Source organism: Carex rostrata, chromosome 14 (assembly GCF_964058835.1).
Source record: "Carex rostrata chromosome 14, lpCarRost1.2, whole genome shotgun sequence".
Lineage (NCBI taxonomy): Eukaryota > Viridiplantae > Streptophyta > Magnoliopsida > Poales > Cyperaceae > Carex > Carex rostrata.
The window spans coordinates 3561426-3579916 of NC_135931.1; the positions used below are offsets into that span (position 1 = coordinate 3561426).

The 18491-nt window shown below is 33.1% G+C and overlaps 3 protein-coding genes across 8 annotated transcripts; 2 read left to right on the forward strand and 1 right to left on the reverse strand.

The window, feature by feature from the left end:
- Positions 1 to 266: 266 nt before the first annotated feature.
- LOC144565422 (putative B3 domain-containing protein Os04g0346900) lies at positions 267 to 1965 on the forward strand. Its single transcript, XM_078315175.1, has 4 exons — positions 267 to 391; positions 587 to 926; positions 1017 to 1234; positions 1709 to 1965. The coding sequence occupies exons 1-4, from the start codon at positions 287 to 289 to the stop codon at positions 1934 to 1936; spliced, it is 891 nt and encodes a 296-aa protein (XP_078171301.1). The 5' UTR covers positions 267 to 286; the 3' UTR covers positions 1937 to 1965.
- Positions 1966 to 5986: 4021 nt separating this feature from the next.
- LOC144565550 (putative B3 domain-containing protein Os06g0632500) lies at positions 5987 to 7457 on the forward strand. Its single transcript, XM_078315341.1, has 4 exons — positions 5987 to 6082; positions 6250 to 6592; positions 6683 to 6894; positions 7215 to 7457. Exons 1-4 carry the CDS (start codon positions 5987 to 5989, stop codon positions 7455 to 7457), a joined length of 894 nt encoding a protein of 297 aa, XP_078171467.1.
- A 5054-nt stretch (positions 7458 to 12511) lies between these two features.
- Positions 12512 to 14587, reverse strand: LOC144565298 (E3 ubiquitin-protein ligase RZF1-like). 6 transcript variants are annotated; one of them, XM_078315011.1, is made up of 3 exons: positions 14506 to 14579; positions 14061 to 14142; positions 12512 to 13582 (listed from the first exon to the last, which is right to left on the reverse strand). In XM_078315011.1, the coding sequence occupies exon 3, from the start codon at positions 13501 to 13503 to the stop codon at positions 12691 to 12693; it is 813 nt and encodes a 270-aa protein (XP_078171137.1). In that variant the 5' UTR covers positions 13504 to 13582; positions 14061 to 14142; positions 14506 to 14579; the 3' UTR covers positions 12512 to 12690. The 6 variants fall into 6 exon arrangements, with proteins under 6 accessions (XP_078171137.1, XP_078171138.1, XP_078171141.1 ...); XM_078315012.1 differs by having other exon boundaries at positions 14061 to 14135; positions 14506 to 14574; XM_078315015.1 differs by having other exon boundaries at positions 13848 to 14135; positions 14506 to 14554.
- Positions 14588 to 18491: the final 3904 nt, after the last annotated feature.

The window sequence follows — 18491 nt, forward strand, 5'->3', positions numbered from 1 at the left end:
ATTTTTAATTCCGAAATATCTTTTTTTATATATAAGCTGGAATTGGATAGCCTTGTCTGCAGCAGCAGAGTGAAAATCCATATGATCTCTTTGATTTCTTCTGAACGAATCACACTCAATTAATATTTACTACGGAAGACACGCAGTAAGCCAATTTATGACATTTACCTGCACAAGCTTTATTACTTGCTCCGAATTCGTAAACTTCTACCAACCCATTCACTCAGGTAGTGAGGCTGTCAGCTACTCATTTTCATCTTAAGCAAGCGGGAGAAGGAGAGAAATCATGCGATCGATGAAGCAAATGGAGCAACCAAAAACGAGCTCTTCCACCCCCAACCATAAGCCCCATTTCTTCAAGTTTCTCTTCCCTGATCCCTTCGCCAACCTGGTCTCTCTCCGACTCTCCCTCTCTCTTTCTTTGTGTGTGTTGCATAAAGTATTGGTGTTGTGTTGTGGTGTACTGTAACAGTTTACAAGTGATAGAGAACCTATCTAATGCAAAGCTAGATGCGCCATATATGAGATTCTCTCATCTAAACTTCTTTTTCCTTTTTCATTTTTTTTTTTTTTTATCATGGCGCAGCGTATTCCAAAGAAGTTTTACAAGCATCTCCCGGCATCACCTCCCAAACAGGCATGTCTTGTAACCCAAACTGACAAATTTTGGAGGGTAGATGTGTGTCATAACGAAGAAGGCATATGCTTCAGCAGAGGCTGGCCTGAATTTGCCAAGGCGCACCATTTGCAAATAGGATATCTTGTAGTATTTCGCTACGAGGGAAAGATGGTTTTTAGTGTTGAAGTGTTTGATACTACTAGTTGTCTCAAGAACTATTCTTTAACACCTTGCAAACCCCCAAACTTTAAATTTGAGTCTTCAAAGTTTGTCGATCTGACGTCTGATGTACAAGTAAAATCAGAGGGTAAGCTCTTTTGTTGATCCCTTATTAAATTTTTAGGAGCATATCTGGTAAATCTACTGAAACCGTGTTGTTTGTTTTTTTAATCATAAGGTGAGATACAAATTCCAGTTGCTTCTGGTAGAAAAAGAAACAATGCTACAGGCAGAGCTCAGTTAGTTGGCGAGGAAGACAGCATAGAGGAAAAGCCTATTATAAAAAACAGGGTACCAAAAAAACTGACCCAGAAAAGTAGGCTTAAAATGCCCACAGTTCCACAGTTTGAGAAGAAACTTGGTTGCACCAGCGCAACTAACCACAGACAACTTCTGGTAATTACACATCTTTTTTTTTAACTAGTACAAGAAACTGATACAACTTGCCAAAACTTTATGCTATTACTTGTGGGCATCAGTGATCAAATATGGAAATAAATCTGCTGCGATTGGGTCCCTGCTATTCCAAATCAAACCGTGCATTGGTTTGGGGATTCGTGCATTCCAAAAAGTTAACGGTTTGATTTGAAATAGCAGGGACCCTGCGATTCTATAGGATCGCAGCAGATTTATTTCCGATCAAATATATATTTTGGAAAGTATAGGCATCTTTATGGGGTTTAGGGTCACGTGTCAATGACTTCAGAGATTTTTGTCTACAGAGAAGCAGGTGATGCGGTTCTCTAAAGAAGTAGATATATCCAATACCTAATGCAAATTCCCGTCCATTAGTTCCAATTGAATAGTACTTAAAAGGCGTCGTATTCTTGTCTCCTTTTTAAATTATTTAACTTTGGGAGCTATGTGCAGTATATGCCAAAGAGGTTTTGCGTGGAGAATGGCCTTGTGTCGGAACGAACAATGTTTCTCAAGAACTCCAAGGGAAAGAAATGGCGAGTGAAATTCACGATTAGGCGAAAGGATAGAATGTTAACTGTGGGATGGCGTGTTTTTTCGACAGAAAATAGGCTAAGAAAAGGAGATAAATGCATCTTTAAGCTCATTGACAAAAAGACTTTTCTTGTCAATGTGGTATAATCAATGACTAATGATGTTTGGTGTTGTTGTTTTCAAGAATTATCTCGGCCTATCAATCTTGTTCTGCACCTAATTAGGGTACTACCAAATTCATTGCTCTCTTTGAATCATTTAGCTGAAACTAATATTTTGAATTATTTTGTTAATGCTTTCTATGCTTTTGTGAGAAACACACCAGGGAGTTGTTTCCGTGGTTGCCAACTGGTATCTGTATTTAATTGTTTCAGAAATGAAATGAACTTTCAGTCTCTTTTAGAAAAAAAAAATAACATTTTGAATCACCATTGACGGTCTTTCAAATGAGCAGAATTTTACAATTTAAAATAAAATGGGCTTTCAGCCTCTTTTAGAAAAGAAAAATTACCATTGACGGTCTTTCAAATGAGCAGAATTTTACGAGTTAAAATTCTAAAAAAACAAATTAAAATAAATTGCATTATAGATGAGTGAATTAAGTATGAGAAAAATTGAATTTAGTATGCTATGCAGTCAAGTCGTTGATTGTTCTAGAGATAGAATAGCATTCTTATCTGCTTCTGTTTTCAAAGCTCGCACCTTACCAAACGATATAATCATACCAACATCTCTACACAGCATAATTGTACGTCCAGCTATCTAAACTCTCTGCTCCCATACCAATTTGTCTCTCAACCCAACAAAATATCTTTACAAAAATCACAAATACTCAACCTTTTACAAACAGAGCACACTATCCCCTCTCCTTCTTCATACACACAAGCAGCCATGCCTAAGAAAAAACATACATATATGCATCCAAGTTGTCTGACAAATGTAAGAAAAAACATACATACATACATACATACATCCATTTTTTTTTTAAAATCTTTAACGAAAATATCCCTAATTTAATTAAGATGTCTGACAAATCTATATCTATTAATACATTCAAATGGCTAAACATGGTACTTCAAAAAATTAAGTAGTAAGTACAGAATACAGTAGAGTAAAGTGAATGCAGTGGATTGAACACAAGTTTTTATATTAAATTGTGAACATGAACAAATTACAAAAACGGAAGAAGACAGTATGGGGTTAATCACTCTCTTATTTTAATTTTTTATTTATGTATAATTTTGTATATAATTTAGAACAAAATATCATAAAACGGTAAAATTGACCTTCATTCTTCGTGGAATTTTTTTTAATATAGTTAGTTTTCATATATTTATTTGACTTTTATAGTTTGAAAGTCGGACTCCACTTCTAAACACATACATTCAATATCTACATTTAAGCTGCTTGTTATGTATTTGGAAACTTCTTCAAAAAAAAAATTCAACGGTCACTGCGTTTGAGAATTAGCTAGCATAGCTGCATAGGTCAAACATTTTAAATTAATTGTATTTTACTAATAATTTAAAAACGAGACAAAAAGTTTTATTAAAGCAAAATTAACTTTCCATAAAAAAAATATAGAATCATGTTGTACTTCTAGTTGGTGTTCTTCAGAAAACATGAATATTAGGGCTTGCACTTTATATAAACCCGGGATGGAAAGAGAATTCAAAGTTTTACTATGTTTCAGGGGTCTGACTACAGACAATGACATAACAATGTGGCAAAAAACTATCAGGATTTATTTATTTATTTTGGTAATTAAAATTAATAATAATAACAAAAGAGATTGATCACAGACAATTTTACAAAAATAACTAAAAAAATCGGTACCTCCTAGCTAGGTGTACCAAATCTTTGGTCCGGTATCTCTCCTTTCACGCGAAAACAAATCAAAACAAAAAATTTACTACATAAGATTCGGTACATGCATCTCCTTTTTTATTTTATTATTTCCAGGTGTAGTATAGAATTTTTTTTTTTAGAAAAAATGTAGCCTTGTGTACATAATATTTTCTCAGGTGTTCTACAGAATATTTTTATTTATTTTTTACAGGTGCGTATCGGATATTTGATTCCACATTTTTTACAAACTGTGTAACCTTATGTACAACCAGATGAATGAGATACACATATATCAGATCCCCACGAATTCAGATCTAGTGAACACAATTTTGGGTTTTAGTTCGGGACCATCCGATTCGAATTTGCGATAATTCATTCTGAAATGGAGCGCACACATCTTGAGCGACATATTTAAATCACTAGACAATCCCGAGCGACAAATTTGAATCAGACGGTCCTGATCTAAAACTCAAAAATCGGTACTTATAGGAGTGGACATACATGGTTTCAGGGGGTAGCCACCCTCCTTAATTTTGAGTTTTAGTGGTGATCTATCAGTTCCGATCAAGCTTCTAAATAGCGTTTATAGCGGTGTAGCGGGGAGACCAAAAAAAAAAGCTTTAGCGAATAGCGGAGCTATAGCGAAAGCTATTATAAATAGCGTTTTTTTATTTCAAAAATTATATTTTATATTTCTACTAATAGTAAAAAGAGTGATGCTTCTATGGACATAAGGGTCTATTTGTAAAATGAATATATTTTTATTTTCAAAGTTCAAACAGCCGATCCGAACCGTTCATCTTGTTCTCCATATTAATATGTGCTTGGAGACCAAATTTTACATTTTTTTGATTTTTTTTACTATTTATTAAGATGGGTATAAAAATTATCAAATTCAGACCATTGAATTTTGTACCCATCTTAATAAATAGTAAAAAAAATCAAAAAAATGTAAAATTTGGTCTCCAAGCACATATTAATATGGAGAACAAGATGAACGGTTCGGATCGACTGTTTGAACTTTAAAAATAAAAATATGTTCATTTTACAAATAGGTCCTTATGTCCATAGAAGGCTTTGCCTAGTAAAAATGTCTCATCAAGAAAAAAAATATCAAATTAATTAAGAAGTTCTAATATTATTCATATTAAACCAATACAAAGTTCAAATTGTCATTCAAAATATCCCTAATTCAAAAACTATCGATATATTTTATATTCAAAATATACCACTACCATATATTAATGCATGATACAAAATTTAATTGATATAGCGGTATAGCCCGCACATGTTCCATTGTATTGATATAGCTTAATAAAGTTAAAAAAAAATCAATCTAGATATTAAGGCCCATTAAAATTGCAAAATCATGTTTTCAGAAAAAAAAAAATTGCAAAATCATAACCCATTTAGCATAGCGGATCGCTATTACCGCTATAGCGGTCGTAGCTTGATTAGCGCAGTTTTAGCCCGTAGCTTAGCTTTCTGGGTCCAAAACCGCTATAGCGGCGCTATAGCTAGCTATTTAGAAGCTTGGTTCCGATCGATTTGACCCCTCTTTGAATTTTTTTTTGTCCCCTGTGGATGTTTGATTTGTAATTCAAGTTAATTTAGAGTTAAAATCAAAATAAATTTCTTAAATTATGATTGATAATTATAATTATAAGTTAGAGCAACATAAATTTACAAGTTAGAATATTAGAAAGTATAAATCAAAATATTATTCTTTTCTCGAGTATCTAATTAATTAATAAATTTAAATATGTTTAACTATTTGAATCTCATTCGACAATTTTGTCCCATCTCACAAAAATCTTGAATCCGCCCAATTTATTTATCATTTTGATAAAGCCGTCCCCGTCTGTCATGAATTCGTATCCTCTGAGATATCTCAAACTTTGCGTGATTTTATGGAAAATCTCAACCATTTAAATGCGCTCTGCACGAATCTCAAAGCACCCATAATGCTGACCCCTACAACGTCCCGAATAGGCACCGGACACGTCGGTCACGCAAAAGTTGAGATATCTCAGAGGATACGCACTCGTCTGTCATCAACCTCTTTGTTATAAATAATTTTTAATTCCGAAATTGTTTTTTTTTCTTTTCTTCATAAGCTGAATAGCCTTGTCTTGTCTGCAGCAGAGTGAAAATCCGTATGATCTCTTTGATTTCTTCTGAACGAATCACACTCAATTAATATCTACTACGGAAGACGTGTTGTACACGCAGTCAACCAATTTATGACATTTACCTGCACAAGCTTTATTACTTGCTCCAAATTCGTAAATTTCGACCAACCCATCACTCAGGTAGTCAGGCTGTCAGGTACTCATTTCATTTTGATCGATGAAGCAAATGGAGCAACCAAAAACGAGCTCTTCCACCTCTAACCATAAGCCCCATTTCTTCAAGTTTCTCTTCCCCGATCCCTTCGCCAACCTGGTCTGTCTCCCTCTCTCTTTCTTTGTGTGTGTTGCAGTATTGGTGCTGTGTTGTGGTGTGGTGTATAGAGAACCTATCTAATGCAAAGCTAGATGCACCATATATGAGATTCTCTCATCTAATTAGTTACTTCTTCTTATTTGTTCATTTTTTTTTTCATGGCTCAGAGCATTCCAAAGAAGTTTTACAAGCATCTTCCAGCATCACCTCCCAAACAGGCATCTCTTGTAACCCAAACTGACAAATTTTGGAGGGTAGATGTGTGTCAAAATGAAGAAGGCATCATATGCTTCAGCAGAGGCTGGCCTGAATTTGCAAAGGCACACCATTTGCAAATAGGATATCTTGCAGTATTTCGCTACGAGGGAAAGATGGTTTTTAATGTGGAAGTGTTTGATACTACTAGTTGTCTCAAGAATTATTCTTTATCACCTTGCAAACCCCCAAACTTTAAATTTGAGTCTTCAAAGTGTGTCGATCTGACGTCTGATGTACAAGTAAAATCAGAGGGTGAGCTCTTTTGTTGATCCCTTATTAAATTTTTAAGAGCATATCTGGTAAATCTACTGAAACCGTGTTGTTTGTTTTTTTAATCATAAGGTGAGATACAAACTCCAGTTGCTTCTGGTAGAAAAAGAAATAATGCTACAGGCAAAGCTCAGTTAGTTGGCGAGGAAGACAGCGAAGAGGAAAAGCCTATTATAAAAAACAGGGTCCAGAAAAAACTGACCCAGAAAAATAGCCTTAAAATGCCCACAGCTCCACAGTTTGAGAAGACACTTGGTTGCACCAGCACAACTAACAACAGACTGGTAATTACACATCTTTTTTAACTCGTACAAGAAACTGGAATAACTTGCCAAAACTTTCTGCTATTACTTGTGGGCATCAGTAATCAAATATATATTTTGGAAACTATATGCATCTTTATGTCAAAATCCAACCCAGACCCACATATCAGTGGCTTTAGAAACAGGAATTTCCTGCCTACCAGGGAGCAAGTGATCCGGTTCCAAAGGGAACCGATATATCCAGTACCTAATGCAAATTCCCATCCATTAATTCCAATTGAATAGTACTTAAAAGGGGTCGTCTTCTTTTTAAGTTATTTAACTTTGGGAGCTATGTGCAGTATATTCCAAAGAGGTTTTGCATGGAGAATGGCCTTGTGTCGGAACGAACAATGTTTCTCAAGAACTCCAAGGGAAAGAAATGGCGAGTGAAATTCATGATTAGGCGAAATGCTGGACTGTTAGCTCTGGGAATATTAACTGTGGGATGGCGTGTTTTTTCGATAGAAAACGGGCTAAAAAAAAGAGATGAATGCATCTTTAAACTCATTGACAAAAAGACTTTTCTTGTCAATGTGGTATAATCAATGACTAATGATGTTTGGTGTTTTTGTTTTCAAGAATTATCATGTTGGCCTATCAATCTTGTTGAGTAATTGAGTTTATTGTACTGCACAGTGTTGTAAAAAACATCTGTTTAGACTAATTAATCGTTTATGATAATCAAACTGTCACGGATTTTTCTGACTAATCGACCAATTATTTTTTATTATGACTGATTATTTTCGATTAAACACCTGGCGGTATCATGTCCGTTCGACGACCGCATACCGTTATTTACAACACTGATTCTACACCTAATTGGGGTGCTACCAAATTCATGGCTCTCTTTGAATCATTTGGCTGAAACTAATATTTTGAATTACCATTGACGGTCTTTCAAATGAGCAGAATTTTACAAGTTAAAATTCTAAAAAATCAAATTAAAATAAATTGCATTATAGATGAGTAAATCAAGTATGAGAAAAATTGAATTTTAGTATGCTATGCAGTCAAAGTCGTCGATTGTTCTAGAGATATATTAGCGTTCTCACGTATGGGGTTATCTGCTTGTCTGTTCTCAAAGTTCGCACCTTGGGCAAATATATCGTCCCCTCTTTAATTATACGGTGCGAATCACAAGGCATTTGTTTTGAATCCAAGTAAGTCTTGCACAAAATGAAGAGGAATTTTCTGTGGAAGGGGAACAAATATGTAAAGCAATTCATTATTTGGTTAACTAAGAGAGAGTGTGTACATTAAAGTCGAATGGAGGATTGAGAATAATTGACTTGACATGTGAGAATGATGCACTCTTGACCAAATGGATATGGGCACTTGAAAACATATCACAGTGCTTATGGGCAATGGCTATAAGGTCGTTGTATGGGCTAACCTTGGCTGGTCAGTTGAACAGAGAAGAGCCGAAACATCCTTATTCTTCGTTAACAATTTGGCCATTAACCGTTCCTTCTATCAATGCTCAGTAGAGATGGTGAACGGACAAAAGAAATGAAGATGGACACTGTCAGGTGATTTCTAGCTCATGTGCATCGCCATACAGGATGATGCATAATGGTGGTATTTTCTCTCACTCAAAAGCATCTCTGAAAAATTAAGGTACCACAAAAAGTGAGGGTTTTTATGTGGTTAATGTTGGACGAAAAAATCCTGACTAAACAGACATTGCTAACAAGAGGTGGTACAATACAAACAGGATGTCATTTATGCGAGACCGATCTAATAGAGACAAGGGATCATATTATGTGGGATGTATTCGGTCAGATTTTGATGGGACTTGTTGGTACATTACAACATCTCTAGGTGCGGTGGGAAGCATATATAACAGGTGTGGCTGGAAACAGGAAGACTAATGACCTCAAAATGAGATCCTCTGGAACGTTATTTGATAGGAGAGGAACAAAATATTTTTCTCTAATAAAAGGAGACCGGTTCATCGTCTCAAATTGATACACATTAGAAATTGAGTCTTGGAGAGCCAATTGTTAAACGAAATCAGACAAATCCAGGTTTATTGTTTTATGTTCTAAGAGATACTAACCTCATTGTATAAATAGGAGAGTTGAGCATGTTGTAGTATTTTAGGCGTTTGTAATTAATTTTTTTTGTATCAATATATCTATTGTCGGTAAATTATCTTCAACCATAAAAAAAAAAAACAAAATTGGAAAGATAAAGTTCTTTAGTTCTCTAATGATTTTTTTTGAAAATTAAAGACAAAATGTGAGAAGAGCCGTTGACAAGTCATGGACATAGTGTAATTTGAAGTGTATTAGTTCAACGAGTTATCTAACTTAATTCCAAAAACACATCTCGATCAGACTTAGTCGGAGTTCGAAACATAGAGTTTTTATCTTGATCAGAGCATGACGGTGAGTAAATCTGGTTGTCAAAATGTAGCGGCCAATCCCTATATAGAATAACATTTATGGTTGTCTGCCAATTGAAAAAAGATATAATGTGCTATCACATCAAGAATCGTGTTATCGCATCAAAAGCTGTGCGATCACATTGATATCCGTGTGGTTTGCATAGTCCTCTACAAAGGCAGTTTTCTAACATCTGAAAATGTACTTTTCTGAATTTCAAATTTCAGAATCAGTCTATCAATAATTTAAAATTTGTCTAAATTATTCTACACATTCATGAATCACACTCTATTAAATACATTGATTGTCTAATAACTTAATTGTGACAATCATGTATGACAACATACAATTCATAATTATATTACATATATGTTCAATATTAGATTAAGATCCAACAGTTTTTACCATCAAGTCCATCTTTTTTTTTTTTTTTTTTTTAGAAATGATGGCAGCTGCTTCCAGATATGTACTGAAACAGAATAATCAGAATATTTACAACTCCATAGGAGCACGCCTATCAGCATCACCATGCACACACTAATCACTATCAATCCAAACAGCAAAAACTGAAACGCTGAATTAAGCTAATTCAAAAGAAAGCAAATTCCTCCCAAACTACTCACAAGTCAGATCAGATCAACTGGTAATTCACTTATGAAACGGTAAAATGACACACATGACAACATTCTAATGGCTACCAATCGAGGAAAGTTCTTAAAATCTTTGGGTTTCGGAATTTCCCAAACAAAAAGAATCTCAGCTGCACGATATTAAAAGAATCCATAATGCGTTAATTGATTTTTTTGTACATTTTAGGAAATGCTGAAATGCTAAATCGATACCTGGATTAACTGACATGCACATGCCACATGGCCACATCACACATGGGGACTCCATGTGCTATTATTCTCTTTAAAGTTCAAACCATTAATGCTAAGTTGCTAACCTATTCAAAGGACGTAACGAAAAGCAAGCAATCAGCTATGCCACTTGCTGTATATATATATATATATCTCCAAAAGTACACAATATGAAACAAAATTACCGATTCAGATTTTTGAAAATTAATTTGAATTTTTTTTTTTTTTTTTGGTATGTAACGCATCACTCGTAAGATATAGATGAATTTCAACGATTCAGATTCGTTATTTAAAATCAATCCGATAAATTTTAAGTTGAGTTTACAAAGAAATTTAATGAACTTAGAAACACCTTAGTTCTACAGGTCTACTCCTTTATTATTATATTATGTTTGTTGGAGCTCAATCCAACATCTTTTGAAAATCATTATTTTCTATTAATTTAGGGATAACAAAGGCTGACCTGACCTAACGATAGAGGTGGAACTAGAATATTGATATTGAAAAGGTTAAATAAATAAGTATTTTGTAATTTTATTTAGTAAGGACAATAAAATAAAACAAAAAATTATTGGGGGGCTGTCCCTTTCTTCCTATTTCATTTTTTTTTTAAAATTTTTGCAGAAGTTGTGAAGTCGTAAAAAAAAATCGAACTCTCAATCTTTGCATAATCTACAATTTTAAAATAATTTTATAATCAACTGTACTACATCCTCTTTCCTTTCTTCCTATTTCTCTCTATCCTTCTTTGACGGATCAATCCGACCGACCTGACTCGATAGACAAATGGGTCACATAAAGATCTAGTATAAATGTATAATCCGAAATAAGTCAGGTTGAATCAGATTATGATTTATATAACCTGATCCGATATTTTTTCATCTGGAAGTTTTTAAATGAACTTGCATGGACAGATCCATTAGTTGGATGAACTAGAAAAGAGGAATAGTATTTGAAAATAGGAAGATACAAAAAGATACGAAGGAAGTATGCATGGGTAATGTGACATTGTGACTCATGCTTGAGTCTTTTCTGTATGAAGCTATCGACTAAACCATCCAGATTCCAGACAATTTATTTGTACCATCCTCTTTTTTTTTTAATAAATATAGAAACTAATGAGCATTAAATGTAGTGTCACATGTGAATTTAATTTGTCATGCATGAAATTAGAGGCAGAGGTAGTAGTGTGGAATGTGGTCAATTATGAATATGGAATACTCCATATTCAAAAAAGAAATTTTGAAATAGATTTCATTACTCATATCACTTAGGTTTTATTTCATTTTCTTTTTTGGATTTTATTATGCAATCAATAATACCATGATCTTGAGCTTTTGTTGCCGACATAAAATAGTCTCTTTTCAGATCCTTCTGTATAACATCTACAGGTTTACCTGTGTTTTATGCATAAATATCCGCAATTGTGTTACGAAGTTCAAGCATATTTTCTACTTTCATTTTTAAGGAATGTATATTTCTATTTTTCTTATCCTTAACACGGGCACTGCTTGACCCCCATTTTTTTTTTTTCAAAAACTAGTAATAAAGTAGATTTTTGTTCTGTAATTTATAGTAAAATGCTACATGTACAAGAAATTGACCCTCATATTTTTTTTTTTGTGAAATTTTATACTATCGATCTCCATTTTTATAAAAAAGAATGATTTGTGTATAATTTGAGAGATTTCTTTATTTTAGAACTTTTTTAATTAAATTTTTTTAATTAAAAAAAATCAGAAGATCGCATGTGACACTTCTTATTTTATATTATTTCTCTCTCACTCACCATTCTTATTTTAAAAAAAAATGACCCCCATTCAAAAAAATTCTATCCCTGCCCCTGCATGAAACTATTTATGAATTCACATTTTATTACACAAAAATAGGTGAATTCATCTATCCAAGTATTATTAATTAAAGATATGAAATTTACAAAAATCGACCTATGTTCTAGTAGCAAAGGATAATGTTTTTTTCTGTGTAGGAGGTCGCATTTTTAAAATCTGAATCAGAGTTTTTTAAAGATATTGAAATTTTAAAAGTTCAGAATTCTGTCTCTCACCAAAAAAAATAAGATAGCTGAAAGTATATAGCGCAACCAGCATCGGATAAAAATCACATAAGAGTGCTCCCACATTAAAATATTTGAAAAGGAAATACTGCAAAATCCAATGCTTTCAGTTCCAGGTAAGTAAATACTGGCAAGCATGGGATAAAATGATTTTAACACCAAGTTCTATATTGTTGTCATTTGCCAAAACTTGAGGCAAGATAATATTAACTGAAATAATATGGAACTCTTTAACTAGAGATTTTCAATAAGAATAAAGCAACCTGCCAATCAGCTACACCAACAGCAATATATATAGTTATCATAGTAATATCAACAGTAATTTTATGCAGCATTATAGAAATTACCACCTTAATTCACTGATAATAAGAGCTGAACCAAAAAAAGTACCCTGAGAAAACTACACGAAAACAAACATGTCATGCCATGATGCCCCTTCATTATACCATCAAATTCAACGTGATCTATTTGATCTGGACGAACGAAAAGGCCACAGGTAAGACAACAGATTCCTGCGCCTTGTTCGACCACTGCTACTATTACTCCTTCCACTACCCTCTGTCCTCGAACAACTGGCCGATGCAACTGATCCCTGAACTGGTAATTCAAATCTGCAGACTGGGCATGAGTTGTGCTGTTCCAGCCAAGGCACAATACACTCCGAATGGTACATATGCTTACATGGCATCTCTCTTGCTTCCATCTCCAGTTCAAATTTCTCTTTACAAACAGGACAATGCGAATCCCCATTTAAGTGCATCCGATTTATTTTCACACATGGCATTGCTTGAATTGAAGATTCTGAGGCTGGGGGTGGGCCACGTCTATCACTTTGCGACAGCTGTTCAATGAGGTCATCCAACCCAGGCCCCACAAAATAATCAGCTATGTCGGCTCGCTGCATCCAATGAGAATCGGGAATGTGGCGAGGGAGCTGGCCCCGAAAGAGGAGCCATGGGCCAGACCCAAACTCCATCTCCAAGTCTGAGAAGATTCTGGGTCGGGTTCTGAGATCAGTCTCACGGGAAATACCAATCATGCCCCCCTGGCGCATCATGGTGGAGATGGCCTCCATCAGGCCCAAACGTGGGTCAAGATGGAAATCAGGATCCATACCCGCACCAACAAAACGGCCCATGACAGAGTCGATGTCATCCAGCTCAAGAATGAAGCCAGAGTCACAGTTTGGGCACACCATGTCACGGCCACGTGGCCGAACACGTTGTCGACACTGGTAGCACCAGTGGGACTGATTGATGATTGACATAGTAAGTTATTTTGAAATTTGATTGTTTCTCTCTCCAATTTATTTTTTGTTCCAAATACAGGATGTGTTTTATCCCAATCTGCATATAAAAAAAAATAGTATATTACAAAGCATTGAAATATACTCAGTAGTATCCAGACGTTGAACCAGTAATGATGATTGATTTCATTTGCTGTTTAGGCAATTGATTCATTTTCTTATAGGTTTCAGTTTCTATTACAAAAAAACTGAAACACAATTGTCAGTTTGGTCAGGTACCACATACCAGGTTGTATGTTGCTAATGGATTTCTTCTACCTACTTTATTTGACTTTTCCATTTTGATTTAGTATATAAGCATATACCTTATTTTAACCAAGAAAAGCCATAATTAGTCATCAAGTATCATGAGAGAAGATACTGTCTGGTAAGGTACTGGTACAATCACGTGTCAGCACTGATACCGCAGTAGTTTTTAAGTGAAATGTTTATCCTATAATTTTTTTATTTAAAATGAAAAACAAAGATCGATTATTAAACTGTCCTGGTAGGGAACTAGGGATTAATAATTTGCTAACATTTAAAAAGAATCTCGGTTGCTTATATTCATGAATTGTAGGGATCCAGTTGTAATCTTCCAAGGCATAAATAAACTGTGAACTACCAAAATAACTTAATTAAGTCATCAGATAAAAAAATCCCGATTAACCAAACTAGGTAGCTCAAATTAGAAGCAAAATCTACTACTAGCATACCTCACTAACGAACTTTATTTAGCTAAATTAACAGAAAGCAAAAATCCTGAAATATTCCAAAACCAAAATACGAGCTCTTTCAATAAGGAAACAGAAATCTCCAAATGATCCAACTATTCTCTGATTCAAATCTCGAATCTTTCTAAAAGAGAATAAAATAAGAACCACCCCCCCCCCCTCCAAATAACCAATTAATAAAACGCATCTGAACCCAATTAAAAATGAAAAATTAAAGAATAGAAGCTGAATTAATTTTAAGAAAGATTACTTGAGTTGGGATGGGAGATGCCTTGGTTGAGGAGGAAGAGAGAGAGAGGAGGAGGAGGCTGGTTAGAGGAGAGATAAAAACTGGATCTGATAAGGTTTTATATGATTTATTTCCATATATAATAATTGACTTGAGTGGGTCCTACAGTTTACTCAGAGGACACAAATTCGTTGTTTAATGATTTAGCCGTGACTGAGAGGAACTGAAAATTGGGGATAGATTTAGTTTTGTTATGAAATAAAGATAAACAAGAATAAATAAGAAGGATATAATGTAAAGAATGACTATCTCTTATTCATATATTTCTCATGTGTACAATACAATATTGCAATGTCTCTATTTATAGGCTACTAATTGTAAATGAAAAGTCATTACAATAATAAATATGAAAATGAATTCTAAATAGTAGTGGGATATAAATTCCAATGGTAGTGGGGTAGTGGGGATTAATATTAGGAGTTACAAATGAATGGACTATCCACTATATTCATAACACTCCCCCTTAGATGTCCATTACATAAGAATATGCCTCATTAAAACCTTACTAGGAAAAACCCTATGGGATAAAAACCTAGTGAAGGAAAAAGAGTACATTATTCTTTTAATGCGTATTAACTCCCCCTCATGACAAGATCTTTAAGTCGGCGAACTCCAATATTATGAACTAGTTTTTTGAATATTGTAGTAGGGAGCGCCTTAGTGAATAAATCTGCTAGATTTTCACTTGAACGGGTTTGCTGAACATTAATAGTATTTTCCTTTTGGAGATCATATGTGAAAAAGAATTTTGATGAAATATGTTTCGTTCTATCTCCTTTAATGTATCATTCCTTTCATTGAGCAATACATATAATATTATATTCATATATGATCTTCGGGATCATTTCTTTAAAAGACAATCTACATGTCTGACGAATGTGTTGAATCACAGATCTTAACCAAACACATACTTGACTTGCTTTTGTGTATTGCTAAATTTTCTCATAGGTAGCGAAATATATTTTTATTTATATGTCAATATCTTTGTGTGATAGAAGAAATATATCTTGCTAATAAATTTGCTATAAATGATATATCATGTATTGTATGCCCATCAAGATAAGTGCTCATATTGCACTAAGATATGGTACTTCAGGACTAAATAGTTCTTCATCATTTTCTCGAGGTCTAAATGATCTTTATTCACATCTAATGATCTTACAACCATCATAGTGCTTAATGAATGTTATTTATCCATATAAAATTATTTCAGCACTCTTGCAATATAATTTTCTTGATGCATAAAAATATCATTTTTAAATGTTCAATTTGCAATCCAATGCAAAATTTTGTTCTTCCTAGATCTTTCATCTCAAATTCTTCATTTAAATAATTTATTATTTTGGAAGCTCTTCAGGAGTTCCAATGATACTTAGATCGTCAACATAAACTGCAATTATAACAAAATAATTTCTATATCTTTTTAAGAAAATACATGGATAGGTCGTATCATTCTTATATCCATGTTTCAATAAATATTCACTTAAACGATTATAGCATATGCGTCCATATTGCTTTAATCGATATAAATATTTATTCAATTTAACTAAATAATGTTCTCGAGAACCTAAATTACATGCTTCAGGCATCTTAAATCTTTCAGAGATTTTCATATAAATATCATTATCAAGCGAGCCATTTAAATAGGCTGTAACAACATCCATTAGGTGCAAATTAAGTCCTTCATGGACTGCCAGACTAATTATATATCAAAAAGTTGTTGCATCCACCACAGGTGAGTATATCTCAAAATTTCACCTTTTCCATTTTATTTTCTCATAAATATTCATTTATATCCTACTAGTTTTATACCTTGAGGTACAAGGACTACATGTCCAAAAAATTTTCATTTTTCAAGAGAGTTTAACTCTACCTCAATTGCACCATTATATTTGTGGCCAATCATTTCTTTGTCGACATTCTTTAATAGATTTCTAGTCATGATCCTCAATATTTATTATGTTTAGCGCTATATTATATACAAAAATATTATTGATATCAATTTCATCTCGGTTCCATCTTATTTCATTCATGATATAATTTATCGAGATCTCATTATTTTCATGAATTTCAGATACTTGAGTTTCTGCTGGAACTCCAATATTACTTATAATTTTATTCTCTTCTGGAGTTTTATTTGAAATTATCATATCCTCGACTTAACCATTTTCATTCTTTGCTCCTTTTATTTTTCGAGGATTTTTATATTTTTAATCTTTGGAACCGATTGCTTTTCCACGCTTTATGCGTGTTATAATTAGTCTGTCCAACAGGGACACCAACTTTAATTGGAGCATTAGCAGCTGGTACATGTGATTTGGTCACTTTCTTTGAGTCTGTGAATGTGTCTGGCAATTGATTCACTAACATTTTCAAATGAATTATCTTTGAACATTTAGTTCACATTCTTTAGTACGAGGATCAAAATAAAACAATAATAATTCATACTAATATATTTTTTTCAGCTGATAGTTTTCTCCCCCTAAGGTTGGGAATTTTTATTCATTAAAATCACAACCGGCAAAATTAGCCATTAATTAATCTCCCATCAATGGTTCTAGATACTCTATTATATATGGAGATTCAAATTCAATATAAATTCCCAACTTTCTTTGATATCCCATTTTAGTGCATTGTGGTGGAGCAATTATAACATATACCGCACATTCAAAAATTCTTATATGGAAAATATTAGGTATGTGACCAAAAACCAATTATAAGGGAAAGCTTTATAATAGCTAGTTGGCATGATGCGAATTAATTTTGTTGTATGTAAAATATTATATCTTCTTTTTATATACGAACATCTACAGGATGTTCAACATTAATTTCGATATTGTCTAGACGTATTTTCATAATTGAATAATCATAAAATTATGCTCTTTAATCAAATCTATTGAGCAAGTAATTTCGCAAACGCCAGGTTGCGATTTGATAATAAATATACATGTGACCATCTTGTTGATGCATCAATTAAAATCATAATATTTTCAAATGGTTCACATGTTGGATATAATGTTCCACAAATATCATATTGTATACGTTCTAGAAATAAAACCAACATAAAAAAAAATCATCAGATTAAAGAATCTTCTAGTTCTTTGATGAATGTTCTATTATTTTTCGCATCACTATTGATCCGGAATGGTCCAACCGGTCATGCCAAACTATAAATATATTCTTGTATGTAAACTTCTGGTTTACAATAACATGTGTTTCAATTGCACTAATATATGTGTAGTACAAGTCAGAGGAAAAGATATGCAATTTGTTTTCAATAAGCATATATTCAACTTTATTTGTCTCAGCATAATTTCCATTTCAGCGGATATTCTTAAATCTTAATAAATTTCTTTGAGACTTACAATAATATAATACATCATAAATATAAATTTGTATTCCTCCATGTAACAACAAAATAGCTCTTCTGGAAGTTTCAATCAATATTACAAAAATAATAATAACAATTGTAATTACCTTTTCTTTATTCTTACCCTCATTAATTTTTAAGGAATAAATTTAGAAAGAAAAAAAAAATTAAAATGACCTTGTCAAGTATAATGTGTGCATTTTAATGTACATCATGTTTGAAAACTGATGACTTTAAATGAGTTATTACTAAAAATTATTATCAAATCTTTCGAAGAACAACAAAATTTAACAAAATTAATTTGTAAGAGTAGTATTCTAGTATCAATTTGAGTATTTTTTTTATGCTTCATGAAAAGTATCTATGTGGCATACATAGCATGGTAATATATGTTGTATAATAATAATAACAATTGTGTTATTTGTGTGTGATGATATGGAACTAGCATTTATAGGGTGTATAACAATACGTGTCTTTTGATGGCCTCATATAACTGATTTTTTTTTTCAAAAGTACCCACATATTCATAAAACTAATAATTAAAGATAGATCAATTATCTTTCCAAATAAGTATATA

Coding starts and splice junctions, on each gene's coding strand:
- LOC144565422 (XM_078315175.1), top strand. CDS start 287: ATGCGATCGATGAAGCAAATGGAGCAACCAAAAACGAGCTCTTCCACC. Junction 927..1,016: donor TGTACAAGTAAAATCAGAGG/GTAAGCTCTTTT, acceptor TTTAATCATAAG/GTGAGATACAAATTCCAGTT. Junction 1,235..1,708: donor CTAACCACAGACAACTTCTG/GTAATTACACAT, acceptor AGCTATGTGCAG/TATATGCCAAAGAGGTTTTG.
- LOC144565550 (XM_078315341.1), top strand. CDS start 5,987: ATGAAGCAAATGGAGCAACCAAAAACGAGCTCTTCCACCTCTAACCAT. Junction 6,083..6,249: donor CCGATCCCTTCGCCAACCTG/GTCTGTCTCCCT, acceptor TTCATGGCTCAG/AGCATTCCAAAGAAGTTTTA. Junction 6,593..6,682: donor TGTACAAGTAAAATCAGAGG/GTGAGCTCTTTT, acceptor TTTAATCATAAG/GTGAGATACAAACTCCAGTT.
- LOC144565298 (XM_078315014.1), bottom strand. CDS start 13,503: ATGTCAATCATCAATCAGTCCCACTGGTGCTACCAGTGTCGACAACGT.